This window comes from Diospyros lotus, chromosome 3 (assembly GCF_014633365.1).
Source record: "Diospyros lotus cultivar Yz01 chromosome 3, ASM1463336v1, whole genome shotgun sequence".
Taxonomy (NCBI): Eukaryota; Viridiplantae; Streptophyta; class Magnoliopsida; order Ericales; family Ebenaceae; genus Diospyros; species Diospyros lotus.
In genome coordinates, this window is record NC_068340.1 from 27,227,098 (window position 1) to 27,241,959 (window position 14,862).

Genomic DNA, 14,862 nt, shown 5'->3' on the forward strand with positions numbered 1-14,862 from the left:
AAAATAATGCATGCTAAAGGTTGTTGGCTGCTCATTACTAAATTTTTCTGTCTTTACTTCTATCTGTACTTCAAGTGTTTGCATGATTTATCTTGTGCAGCTATATATAGCTATTTTCTGCTAGAAATTTTTAGGATACATTTCAAATGTGAATTTTACAGTCCAAGAGGTGTGCATGGCCACTGCTAAAATATCTGCTGCATGATTCATCGTGGGTGGTGTCCTCAAATATATCCACTACTATCATACATATTTTCCAGTTGACATGTTCAATAAGTGCAGGAACCACTTCCAGGATATCTATTGGAAACACTGCTCCTTGCTAGAAGTGTCTCCGCAATTAGAATATGTCTCACACCTTTGCTAATAGCTAGTAAAACATATAATTTTGACTAGGCTAGAAAAAAAAAAAAAATTCCCATCCATGCACTAAGAGCAAGAGAAAGTGGAAAACGCAAGACGTTATCTTTGGCTACAAACTAATGGAAAGTGGTTGAATGAAGCTGATAGAAGTAATTACCAGTCTTCTGTAAGCCATCTCAATTAATTGGTTCATTGCAACCTGTTCTCTGTCCCTGAAAACATAAAAGCACATTCTTTAGTTGGATAAGGTAGAGATGAATAAGTGGAAACCCATCCACATCATTTTCAATCTGACCTTCTTTCCAAATCTCTGGCCTGCTGAACAGCTGTATCAATTTTCCCCAAATAATTTTTTAGTCTTTCCACCTATCATGAAATCAACTCAAATAAATATATACAATGATAACAACAACAACAATTACAAGCCTTAATCCCACTAGGTGGGTTTGTACATGAATTCTAGTGATGAAGATTGTAGAGACAAATATTTTGGGAAATAATATTTTAGGCGTAAAAGAAAAAATTAACATTGAACCTAGGCAACCACATGATAGGAATGCATGTCCTGTTGATGACGATTTTGATTTGGTAGAATAGGTTAACACTGTGAGGTGTGTATTGACTGAGAGTGTCCATGATGATGATTGGAAACATACTAGTATTTTTTAAACATGCATTAGGAGCAGAGAGATCTTGCACACTAGTTATTGATGGGGTTAGTACCATGAACGTGGTTTCTAAGTCTACAATTATTTGACTCAACCTTTTAAGGTAGAACTACATCCAAAAACATATAAAGTTGCATGGGTGAATACCACAACTTTACCTATCACCAAGGGGTATTTTGTTCCTATTCAATTGGGTGATTACAAAGATGAGGTTTTCTGTGATGTTTTACCTATGGATGTTACCCATATCCTTTGAGGTCACCCTTGGCTTTATTTCATGAGTGTAGTTCATTCTGGGCGAGAAAATACATGTCTTTAACTATAAGGGTAAGGAACTCACTGTAACAACCCTAGGGTTATAACAATAATTACAGCTTATTGCAATTATTGCACTATACCTTGCTTGCTGCTCTTACAATTTGTACCTTTCAGTTATAGTTACAACTGAAAGCTAGAAGGCCCATAAATAGGCTACTACTTGGAGGATGGGAATTCATTGTGAAATAATAGAATTCTTTCCCTCTAAAAACTTCTCTCTTCTTTCTATTCTATCTCTCTTTATCGATTTCTTCCTAAATACCTAAAGAAACCCTAGGTCAAGTCTAGGAACTTGACAATTTGTAATCAGAGTAGCCGATCCTCAGTTGCTGACTTCAGAGAAGAAATTCGAGGTGTGATCAATGGAGATGGCCGAAGGAACTTGTATGAAGCAAATGGAGGCTAGGTTGGATATGATGGAGTTTAGTTTAGGCCAAACTCAGGAGGAGGTGAGTCGTGGCAGGGCAAAAAATGCTGCAACCAGGGAGATTGTAAGACACTAGAGAAAGGAGACAAGGATGATTTTTCTAGTTGTGGCCAAAGGTTGGACAGATTCTTGAATATGTTCTCAAAGATGCCTCAGGCCAGTTTACCAGTGAATTTTCCACCGAGATCCACTGCAAATTCCATTCTAGCAGGTGCTGGAATCCTTCCTCATACCTCTGGTTTGCAGGAAGCTGAGGAACTACCAGTGTTGGATTAGACAATTCAGGTTAGAGGTTCTTCTCAAACTTCTCATCATATTCCGATGCCAAGGCTAGAAATACTGGTTTTTGAAGGAGTTAAACTGAGGTGGTGAATTAGGAAATGTGAACGATTTTTTCAGTATTACAATGTAGCTGAGTGCCAAAAAATAAATCTAGCAGTAGCCTATCTCAATGATATGGCTGATGCTTAGTATCAAGGATGTAGCAAAATGAGAGCTGAGTTAAACTGGACTGAATTTGTGGAGGATTTCTGTGATAGATTTGGTGAGAGGACTATGGCCGATGTAATAAAGGAGTTCAATAAATTAAAATAGGAAGGATCGATGATGGATTATCAAATCCGATTTGAAGAATTGAGGTCCTTATTAATTATTTCACATCCTACTTTGACTGAACCTTATTTTGTATCTAGCTTTATCGGTGGCTTACATGAGGAGTTGAGGCCGACGGTGAAGATGATGCAGCCTATAACCGTTAAGTAGGCTGCTGAGAAGGCTATAGATTACAGGAGTTGGGATTGGAGGCGATCTTTAGCAAGCACAAGGTCCTAACTAAAAGTTTTCCTTCGGTTAGTCAGCAACCGGGAGGTAATGCTCAGATTGCAAATTCAGGGATGAATCAATGAAACTTGAATCCTAGGGTTTTACAAGCCCTAATTCAGTTAAATCCCCTTCTATGGAGCAAAGGAGGCAATTAGGATTGTGCTACAAATGTGGTAAGAAGTTCAGTCCCGAACACCAGTGCAGACGACAATTGTTGAAAATGGAGGGATTGGATGAAGAAAAAGAAGAAGAAAAGGAAGATGTGGTTAAGGAGACAGAGATTTTCAAGAAAGGCCTACAGGAAGATGAGGGAGGAGAAATCTCCTTCCATACTCTAAAAGGCTGTCCTACCAGTAAAATTATTAAGGTGAAGGGAATGGTAGGAAAAAGAGGGTTGATGGTGTTAATTGACAATGGCAGTACTCATAACTTCTTGGATGAAGCCATTGCCAAAAGCTTTGAAGTGCAAAGTGACAACCACTTTTCCTTTATTGGACACTCTGGCTAATGGCAGCAAGATGTACAGTAGATCTAAATGTATTGACTTCAAAGGGATGATGCAAGGGCACGAATTCACAACAGATCCACGAATTTTGAAGTTAGGAGGTTGTGATATAGTTTTGGGAGTAGATTGGATGAGAACAGTTAGTCCCCTAATCTTTGGCTTTAAGAAATTAGAAGTAACTTTTGAATTAGAAGGGAGGAAGTTGACATTGACTGGGAGCCTAGGAACCGATGAATGCAAGGTGATCACTGAAAGGAAACTACAGAAAACGTTTCAGCAGAAAGGAGCTCAGGTGGCTCGCTTGTATTCTGTCAAGCAGGCAATCTCCTAAGAGTTGTTTTTAAAATTTTGCTAAATTAAGACCTTAAAATTGTAAGATCATTTCGGCTGTAGCCTTAGGCGCTAGGTGGACTAGTAGGTTGGTTAGAATCATGTTGTTACACGGTTAAGGGAGAGGGCCCCATCTATCAGGGGAATATTTCCTCCAATTGCCTTATAAAGGTACCTGCCGTGCGTTGTAATGGGAGCCAACAATCAAGAAGATTCTATTTTCCAGTTGCTCTCTCTCTTTCTCCCTCTGTCACTCTCGTCTATCTCTCTCTCTCTCTCTTTCTCCCTCTGTCACTCTCGTCTATCTCTCTCTCTCTCTCTCTTTCTCTCAAATTCCTTGCTGTCTTCTTCTTCCGACGACTCCACATCAAGTGGAGTTCTGAATCTCTTTCGCAATTCCCTCGGACTTGTGGTAACAGCTACCGCAGTCGCAACAGGGTTGTGACACATTGGTATTAGAGCTCTGTTTTGGCCAGTGGGGGGAAAGGATAACTTATGGCTAAGAGAACGCGTATGAAGAACTTCGAAACCCAATTGCAGCAAACTGGGGTGGTGGTAGCAGAATGTCAAAATAAGATGGAGTAATTGGAGCTGGGTACGACTCGGAATCAGGAAGTGATCCTTGTGCTGGATCACTGGGTGGAGAATGCCATGGGTGGAATGGAAAGGAGGTTGGAAGAGTCCATCACATGGGTACAGGAGGAACTGGGTGCACAAATGCAACGGTACATGGCCATGTTAGGCTGATAACAACCAATAAGGCTAGCACCTGATTTTCCTCTAAGGGAAGGGATAGACCCTATCCTTCAGAGGGACAGAGCTGGTCGGTAGCTGGAGATACATGAGGAGGAGATTAACCAAGGTGGCAGAGAAGAAGAAATACTGGGAAGGGGACCCGGGGGCCCGATGAACCATCAACCACAGGGGTTTCCTCTCCCTAGGATGGAAATCCTAGTGTTCGAAGGGACTAACTCACGGTGGTGGATAAGGAAATGCGAAAGGTTGTTCAAATGGCACAATATCCTAAAGCCGCAGAAGGTACCTCTAGCAGCTGCCTACTTCAATGAGGAGGTTGATGCTTGGAATCAAGGAGTGATACGGCTAAGGAGAAACCAGACATGAGGGGAGTTCATAGAAGCTCTATGTGGGAGGTTTGGAGAAAGAAGCATGGCGGACATTGTGGAAGAGTTCAACAAGCTCAAACTGTCGGGAAGTGTGGAGATGTATCAGAAACACTTCGAGGAGCTGAGGTCTTACATGATCCAATACAACCCCTATCTAATCGAAACCTATTTTGTGTCAAGTTACTTGAGTGGCCTCAATGACGAATTAAGGCCAATGGTAAAGGTGACCCCAAACTATAGCTCAAGCATCGGAAGATGCTCGGTTACAGGAATTAGTAGTAGAAGCCTTGTTAAAGAAACAAAGGCAAGTGACAAGGACCCAAAATGGAGTAGGGAGGTATTTTAACCGGGAAGTAGGTAGAGGTACCAGCGGGGTGAAGGGAATTGCGGGTCAAAGCACAGCACCCTCGGGAGACCAATTGAGGGAGCAAAGAAGATTAGTAGGATTATGCTTCCAATGTGGAGACAAGTACCACCCTGGCCAGGCCTGTAAGAGGCAGATTCTGTTGCTAGAAGGGAATGAAGGTAGTGACCAGGAGGTGGAGGAAGAAGAAGATGGGGAGACGAGGGCATGGAAGACAATGGAGAAATATCCATTCATGCCCTGAAGGGAGTGGCCAATAATAAAATTATTAAGGTAGGAGGGCAGGCCCAGGACAGTAATCTGATGATTCTGATTGATAGTGGGAGTACCTACAGTTTTATTGATGAGAACACCGCTAGAAGGCTAAATTGTCAGTTGATGGGGACGCCTCCCTTGAGCGTAATAGTGGCCAATGGCTAGAAGGTGTTGAGCACTTCGGCCTGCAATGGGTTCTCGTGGGAAATGCAAGGGGAGAAATTTGTAACCGATTTAAGGCTGCTGCAGTTGGGGGGCTGCGATATGGTCTTGGGGGTGGATTGGATGAAGGGAGTAAGCCCTATTAGTTTTGATTTCAACTGTATGGAAGTATCATTCGAGAAGGAAGGCAAAAGAATGACCATCACGGGCGAAAAAGAAGTTGGGATGTGTAAGATGATGTCTGGGAAAGGTCTGAGGAGAGTCATGAAGGGGAAATGGGTTCAATGGGCCCAGCTCTTTTCAATAGTGGCCAAGGAAGGCATACCCGAGGAACAAGGAGAGCTGGGGCAGTCTTACCTGACAGTCAGCAACCGGGAAGAACCTCCTGATCAAGTAACACATTTGGTTTTACTTGATGATTTATTGGTGAAATATGAGGACCTCTTTGCAGAACTAAGATCTCTACCCCCTAACCGATTGTTTGACCATTCGATTAACCTCAAACCAAATATAGAACCAGTTAACATTAGAGCTTATCGATACCCACCTATCCAAAAGAATGAGATTGAGAGGATGGTTAGGGACATGCTCCAACAATCCATTATCAAACCAAGCCAAAGCCCCTTTGCTTCCCCTATTTTGTTGGTGAAAAAGAAGGATGGAACGTGGCGATTCTGTGTAGACTACCGCCACTTGAATTCCATCACAATCAAGGATAAGTTTCCCATACCTTTGGTGGAAGATCTTTTGGATGAACTCCACAGAATCGGGTTATCATCAAATTAGGATGAAAACCGAGGATACTCCTAAGACTGCATTCAAAACCCACCATGGCCACTTTGAATTTCTGGTAATGCCATTTGGGCTTACCAACGCCCCAGCTACCTTTCAATCACTCATGAACTGCATCTTTGAGCCCCACTTACGGAAATTCATCTTAGTTTTCTTCAATGATATCCTTATCTATAGCTCCACCTTCAAGCAACACCTGCTGCACTTGCAAACCACCCTAGACATCCTCCGATCCCACCAATTATTCATTAAGAAATCCAAATGTGAGTTTGGTTAGGAGCAGGTGGAGTATTTGGGACACATAATCTCTGAGGGTAAGGTGAACACTGACCCAAAGAAGATCGAGGCTATGGTGTCCTAGCCAAGGCCCACAACAGTGAGGGCCTTAAGGGGATTCCTTGGGCTAACAGGCTACTATTGGCGGTTTGTTAAGAACTATGGAATTATCAGCCGTCCTTTGATCGAGTTGCTGAAAAAAGAAGAATTTAATTGGGTCTCTAAGATAGAAAAGGCATTCGAAAAGCTGAAGAGGGCCATGAGTAGGGTGCCTGAGTTGAAGCTGCCAGATTTTGATAAGCCATTTACCCTGGAAACTTATGCGTGCGACATTGGTATTGGGGCGGTGCTAACAAAGGAAGGAAGGCCTATTGCTTTCCTAAGCCAAGTGCTAAGCCCTAGACACTCTGGGTTAAGCATCTATGAGAAAGAATTTTTGGCAGTCCTAATGGCAGTGGATAGATAGAGGCATTACTTGGAAGAGGGGCGATTTATCATCAAAACGGACCATGAAAGCCTGAAATACTTATTGCAGCAAAAGCTTCAAACGCAGCTGTAGTGCAAAGGGATGGCCAAGCTCATGGGATTAGATTACATGATACAATATAGAAAAGGAAAAGAAAACATAGCAGAGGATGCCCTTTCCCGGTGCCATGAAGAGGGAAGTATTGCAGCAGTCATAGTAGTGACTCCACAGTGGTACGAGGAAGTGATCAGCAGCTATATGGGAGACCAAAAAATTACAACCTTGTTGGAAAAACTGACTATGAGGTAAGAAGAGGTGGAGGGATATACTCTGAAGGAGGGGATGCTGAGGTATCAAGGACGTATAGTGATCAGGGACAGGGCTAAGCTAAAAAGAAAGATCATGCAGGCCTTGCATGAGTCGCCCTTAGGGGGCCATTCGGGCGAACATAACACATATGTAAGGGTTAAAGGGATATTCTACTGGCCAAGGATGAAGGTGGAGGTCAAGGAGTTTGTAAGGGGTTGTGATGTTTGCAAAAGGTGCAAAACAGAGCGAGTACCCTACCCAAGATTGCTACAACCCCTCCCCATCCCAGAACAAGCCTGGTCAAGTGTGTCAATGGATTTAGTGGACGGATTACCTAGATCAGAGGGTAAAGACAGTGTTTTGGTGGTGGTGGATCGGTTTACCAAATTCGTCCACTTCATCGGATTGTCCCATCCTTATACGGCTTAGGAGGTTGTGAGAGTGTTCCTAGATTGCATGGTCCAGCTGCATGGGGTTCCCCAGAATATAATCTCTGATAGGGATAGCATTTTCACTAGCCTGTTATGGTAGGAGTTGATGAAATCGTTGGGAACGGACCTAAGTCTGTCCACAGCATACCACCCTCAAACGGATGGCCAAACCGAGAGGGTGAATCAATGCCTTGAGACCTATCTAAGGTGTATATGCCTAATGCGACCAAAAAAATGGCATAGGTGGTTATCATTGGCACAGTGATGGTATAACACCACCCTACATTCAGCTATTAGAGTAACCCCCTTCGAAGCTCTGTTCGGATACAAGCCACCCATGCTACCAGCAGTTGGAGGGGGATCAAAAGTAGCCACAGTAGAAGAGTACCAACAGAAAAATAGGGAGGTGACTCAGCAAATGAAACAAGAGCTGGCCTCTGCCCAGCACCGCATGAAGCAGTATGTAGACGAGAAGAGGACGGAAAGGGAGTTTGAGGTTGGAGAGGAGGTGTATCTAAGACTGAAACAACCACACCTGAAGTCACTGACACAAGGGAAGGCTACCAAGCTTAGCCCCAGGTACTTCGGGCCCTTCCCTATAACTGACAAGGTGGGAAGAGTGGCATACCACTTGCAATTGCCGACCAACACTCACATCCACCCTATATTTCATGTTTCACTACTGAAGAAGTCGATTGGGGGGGTAGCCAACAAGTTCCACGTTGCCAACTTTACCCAAGGGAAGTGAACAAGTTGTGGAGCCAGAGGCCATACTCAAAAGACGAGTGATCCAGCAAGGAGGGGTGCCCTTAATCCAAGTCTTGGTTAAATGGCAAGGAAACACTACGGAGGGCAACAAATGGGAATACCTCCCTGAACTGCTCTAGAAGTTTCCTCGTGCGGTTAGCCTACTCAATCTTCCTTGAGGACAAGGAAGAATTCAAGAAGGGAGCATTGTCAAGCAAGCAGTCTCCTAAGAGTTGTTTTTAAAATTTTGCTAAATTAAGACCTTAAAATTGTAAGATCATTTCGGCTGTAGCCTTAGGTGCTAGGTGGACTAGTAGGTTGGTTAGAATCAAGTTGTTACACAGTTAAGGGAGAGGGCCCCATCTGTTAGGGGAATATTTCCTCCAACCGCCTTATAAGGGTACCTGTCGTGCGTTGTAATGGGAGCCAACAATCAAGAAGATTCTATTTTCCAGCTGCTCTCTCTCTTTCTCCCTCTATCACTCTCGTCTCTCTCTCTCTCTCTCTCTCTCTCTCTCAAATTCCTTGTTGTCTTCATCTTCTGATGACTCCACATCAAGTGGAGTTCTGAATCTCTTTCGCAATTCCCTCGGAATTGTGGTAACAGCTACCACAATCGCAATAGGGTTGTGACATAATCCATACATGCTGTTGAGCTGGAAGGATGGACATAATTGGAGGTTAGCAGTGATGCATCTTTAGATGATGATCACTTAATGCCCACAAGTATTACTACTTTACAACTCCTTTCTGAGGTACAGCACCAGGACTCTTTACAACTACTATTGATTGAATTTGGGGACTTGTTTGCTGAACCAACCACTTTACCTCCACCCCGACCCTTTGACCATTCGATTCATCTCAAGCCAAATTCAAAACCTGTAAATATCCGATCATACAGATATCCTCCCATTCAAAAAGTTGAAATAGAAAAGCTAGTTAAAGACATGTGATAGGACCTTTCTCAATAGATTGAATTCAGCTCTTACAGTAGGAACTACCCAATTACAATAGCTTACAGCAATGGAAAATAGCAATAGCAAGAGAAGAAAACAAAAGAAATCAGGCCTATTCGAGAGGGCATCACTCTCCAACGGTTTCTTCAACAATTTTCCAGATGTCCTCTCTCTCCTCCACTCTCCCCTTTTATACCTCTCTCCCATTCTGTTTTAGCCACGTGAAATAATATTCTCCTCTAACCAACTTCTGACTCTTTTGCCCCTGACTCAATTTCCTTGCCTTCCCTTATTGCTCCTCTCCTTTTATGCCTTTGATAGGTGCGACTAATGGGAGTCTTAACAACACTCCCGCCCACAAGTTTCACCTTGTCCTCAAGGTGAAATTTTGGAAATTGATGCAGGATCTGTTGATAGGGTTCCCAAGTGGCCTCTAGGGGTGGCAACCCCTTCCATTGTCTTAGGACCTCAAGGCTCCGTAGATTCTTTCCCCGGCCCGACCTTGCACCCAACAAAAATTCTGGATGTACCTTCAATTCCCACTCAACTGTTAGCTAGTCAGGAAATTCAGTTATTTCCCACACCGCTCCCTCTGCTTTGAGAAGCTGGGAGACATGGAATACCGGATTGATTGCACAAAAAAATGGTAAGGACAGCTTGTAGGCCACCTTCCCAATCCTTTTCTCTACTACGTAGGGCCCGTACAACTTAGGTGACAGCTTCTCATTCATCCGAGTAGCCAAAGTCCTCTGGCTGTAAGGACAAATTTTAACATAAACTAGGTCACCCACCTTAAATTCCACTCCCTCCTCTTTTTATCTGTTGTCTCCTTCATCCTCGCTTGTGCCCACAATAGTTGGGACCGCAACTCTTCCAAAACAGAATCCCGCTCCAACAACTGCTGTTCAATCATCGAAACAACCGTGGTGCACAATTTGATGATACCCTGATAACCTTCTTAATGAGCTGACCGAAGCCACTGTTTTTTCCAAATTGGACGGGGTTGGGCATCATCAAATTTGGATAAGGCCTGTGTCAGATCACTGATCTGATGCCAAACTTCCCTCCGATCAGTATGATCAAAGAGGATTTAGTAAAGGAATTGAGAGAAACAGAGAAGAAAAACAGAGAGAGAAATGAGAGAGAGATAGAATGAGGGAGAAATTCAGAATGAATTTGGATTCAATTTCTTGATGCCTTAAGCAGATGGGATTGGGTCCTTATATACTGGATACCACACCTTACATCCTGCCAAAATTGAAATCACAGTTTACATATAGGCCCTTTCTAGAATCAGCTAACAACTTCTATAACTACTTGCACATGTAGGCCAGCCTTCCAAGTGCTTAGAACGTGACAGCCTGCTGATATACCAAAGAATTCATCAAGGCCTTTATGAATTTATAGTTATGCCCTCTGGATTACCTAATGCCCTTGCTATCTTCCAAGCCCTAATGAATCACATTTTCAACCTATATTTGAGGAAATTCAAACTTGTTTTTTTTTTTTAAAGATATTCTCATATATAACCCCACCTTTGACGAGCATTTAGCCCACCTAAAGACAGCATTTGAAGTTCTTAGATTAAATCAATTATATGTAAAGTTATCTAAATTTACCTTTGCTAAGGGGCAAGTAGAACACTTTGCCATATAATTTCAGGGGTGGGAGTCAACACTAATCCTAAGAAAGTAGCTGCTATGGTTGAGTGGCCAGGATCAACCACAGTTAAAGAATTCAAAGGTTTTTCGAGGCTGATAAGGTATTATAAGTGGTTCATACAAAATTATAGGGTGATAAGCAAGCCTTTGATTGAATTTCTCAAGAAAGACAATTTTCATTGGAATCCTAAGGTAGAGACTGTTTTCCTATCATTGAAAAGAGCTATGACTCAGGCTCCCATCTTGGCATTACATTTTGCTACACCAATTGTATTGGAGATTGATGGTTGTGATTTGGGAATGGGGGTCGTGTTGATGCAAGAGGGAAGACCATTGGCCTATATTAGTCAAGCTCTACCCCTAAAGCACTTGGGACTCAGTGTTTATGACTAGAAGTTAATTGCGGTATTGGTAGCCGTGGATAAATGAAGGCACTACTTAGAGGGAAATCAATTTATCATCAAAACTGATCATGAAAGTCTCAAGTTCTTATTGTAGCAAAGGCTACACACACAGTTACAGAAGAACGAAATGTTTAAACTACTAGGCCTGGACTACATAATTATGTACCAGAAGGAAAAAGAGAATGCGGTGGCTGATGCACTCTCTAGGAGAGAAGAAAAGGGAAATTGTCAGGCCATTACTATAGTCGTTCTAGATTGGGTGCAAGATATAGCTACAAGCCATGAAATGATTGGTTGGGCAAATGATCTCTTAGCTTAACTAGCAATTCAACCAACTAGTAAACCTGGTTACACACTATCTACTAGCTTAATCAAGTTCAAGCATACACTGGTGGTTGGGGAAGACAAGCAACTAAAGGATTGGATCTTGTAGTCATTACACAACTATCCTTTGGGGGGACATTCAAGACTAAGAGTTACCTTCCACAAGGTGAGGCAGCTGTTCATTTGGCCTGGCCTTAAGAAGGATGTGATAGCTTTTGTGCTGTCATGTGCAGTCTGTCAACGCTACAAACATGAGCAAGTTGCCTAACCCGGCTTACTGCACCCATTGGATATACCTAAGCAGGCTTGAGTGGGAATATCTATGGATTTTGTGGAAGGATTGCCCAAGTCAGAAGGAAGAGATGTTATTCTAGTGGTGGTTGGCAAGCTTACAAAGTTTGCTCATTTTTTGAGTTTGCCTCACCCTTACACAGCCCAAGAGGTTGCTCAAATACTTTTGGACTCTGATGTGAAATTACAAGGGATTCCTAAATCTATAGTATCTAACAAGGATAAGATCTTTACCAGTGTGTTTTGGCAAGAACTGTTCAAAAGTTTGGGGATTGGATTACACATGTCCATAGCCTACCATTTGGACATTAATGGAAAAACGAAGAGGAAAAATCAATGTTTGGTAGCCTATTTATGGGGCATACGCTTTTCGAAACCCAAAAGCTAGAATAGGTGGTTATCCTTGGCTTAGTGGCGGTACAATTCCTACTATCATAGTTCCTTAAAGAGAACCCCTTTTGAGCTCTATTTGGGTATAAACCCCCTCTTTTACCTACTGTGATGAATTACCCTAATCAATGGCTATGGTTGATCAATACTTGTAGCAACGACAAGATATGCCGACACTGATTAAGGAGTTCGCCACATCCCAAAACTGTATGAAGCAATATGCTAATAGAAGGAGATGCGAAAAGAGTATTTGATGTGAGTGATCTGATTTACCTGAGGGTGAAACAGGTTTAAGTGGAGGAAAATGATATAAAATCCCTATTGATTCTAACAGCAAGCTGTGGAACAACCCTAATAGTCAACTGGTGGACAAGGGACGATACCAGAGGCTAGTTGGGAGATTAATATACCTCTCACACACCAGACCAGACATCGCTTTCGCAGTTAGCCTGGTGAGCTAATTCATGCGCCCAACTGAGGAGCATATGTCAGCTGTCAAAAAAATCCTAAGTTACTTAAAGGCCACTCAAGATAAGGGGATTCTATTTAAGGCAGGAAATAAGCTGAACATCAAAGGATTTTCAAATGTGGACTATGCTGGGTCCATGATTGATAGGAGATCTGCAAGTGGATATTGTGTTTTCCTAGGTGGGAATCTAGTGTCCTAGAGAAGTAAGAAACAAAGTGTTGTGACTAGATCAACTGCAGAGGCAAAGTTTAGAACTATAGCCCTGGGTCTATGTAAAATTTTATGGCTAAGGATTGTCCTTGATGATCTAAGGATTCTAGTCCAAGACTCAATTGACCTGTGGTGTGATAACCAATCAGCAATTAGTATAGCCCATAATCCGGTTCAACATGACCGGACCAAGCATGTTGAGATAGAACACTTCATAAAGGAGAAGTTGGAAGCTGGTCTCATCCATCTACCCTATGTTCCATCCACGAAACAAGTTGCTGATATATTGACCAAAAGGTTGCCGATAAAATGGTTTGAAGAACTAGCAAGCAAGTTGGGAATGTGGGATATACATTCTGGGGGAGTGTTAGCTCACGAAAATTGTGTGGTGTGTGACCGTGTCCATCAAGATTGGAAGCTTCTATATTCGGTTTAGGAAACTTGCCTAAACCCATCTTAGGAAACTTTCCTAAGAGTGTAAATATCTTTGATTTCCTAGTGTATAGCTTTGTTTCCTTTTTGTATAGATGCTCTAGTTTCCTATTTTCTGTACATACCTGTCATGACCCAAGTAGTAATTCAAGGGCAATATAGTAATAGTATTATAATAATAGTTAGGAGATATTTTAGAAGCACATGGGGTGCATGTGCTAGGCTGTTATTGAGCTCGTAACGCCTATATAAGGCTACTGCTATTGGTTTGTTAGGGTATGCTGAAAATTATTGAATTGAAATTCCATTTTCTTTCCTCTACCATTCTTCCTCTCTCGTTCTTCTTCCTCTCTTCTGTTCTTCTATTTCTCCTTCTCTTTCCCTTAATATCTCTCCCTCTAACTACTGATTTCTCCCTCTACAATCTGATTTTTCTTCCCCAATTCCTCTTTAACCTATCACGCACCCTAGGTCCGTGACAATACCTCTTCTATAAAGAAGAGGCCTACCTGTGTATCATTATCAATTGAGGAAGTATTATTTTTTACATTATGCCCTTTGGCCTATCCAATGCTCCTAGTACCTTCATGAGAGTTATGACACAAGTACTCAAACCTTTCATAGGAAAATTTTTGGTTGTCTACCTTGACGACATCTTGATTTTTAGCAAATCCCAAGATGAGCATCTAAACCACCTCAAACAAGTTTTCCTAACTCTAAGGGTTGCTAAATTGCATGTTAACCTTAAGAAGTGTTCATTTCTCCAACATCAAGTGCTCTTCTTAGGCTCCATTATCTCTGCCCAGGGCGTCGTTGTTGACCCTAAGAAAGTTTGAGCCATTAGAGAGTGGCCTGAACCTAGGATCGTGTTAGAGATTTGTAGTTTCCATGGCTTGGCTATTTTTTATAGGTAATTCATTAAGGGATTTAGTACTATCATGGCTCTAATTACAGATTGTTTAAAGAAAGGAGTTTTTATGGCATAGTTCAGCCGATAAAGTCTTTAAGGAAATTAAAGAAAGGATGGCGACTATACCTATCTTACGACACCTTGATTTAGTAAAGTTTTTGAGGTTTCTTGTGATGCATCTAGCAATGATATTGAAGGTGTTCTTAGCTACGAGGGTCGCCCAATAGCATTCTTTAGTGAGAAACTCAATGAAACTAAATAGAAATATTCCACTTACGATAAATAGTTCTATGTTGTCCAGTCTCTCCGTTATTAGAGGTACTATCTATTACCACAAAGAAATGTTCTATATTTTGATCACCAGGCATTAAGATACTTGTAGCCTTAAAAGAAGTTGACCTCTAGGCATGCTAAGTGCGTAGAATTCCTTAGTGAGTACACCTTTGTCCTTAAGCA

At 42.1% G+C, this 14,862-nt stretch overlaps 1 protein-coding gene across 2 annotated transcripts in view; it reads right to left on the reverse strand.

Annotated features, from left to right (window-relative positions):
• LOC127796742 (uncharacterized) overlaps nucleotides 1-14,862 on the reverse strand; it is a 36,732-nt gene that overhangs the window by 6,051 nt on the left and 15,819 nt on the right. For both annotated transcript variants that reach the window (XM_052329094.1, XM_052329095.1), the window contains 2 exons: nucleotides 659-729; nucleotides 521-575 (listed from right to left, as the gene is read on the reverse strand). In XM_052329094.1, coding sequence (XP_052185054.1) covers nucleotides 521-575; nucleotides 659-729 — 126 coding nt within the window. The remainder of the gene's footprint in view (nucleotides 1-520; nucleotides 576-658; nucleotides 730-14,862) is intronic.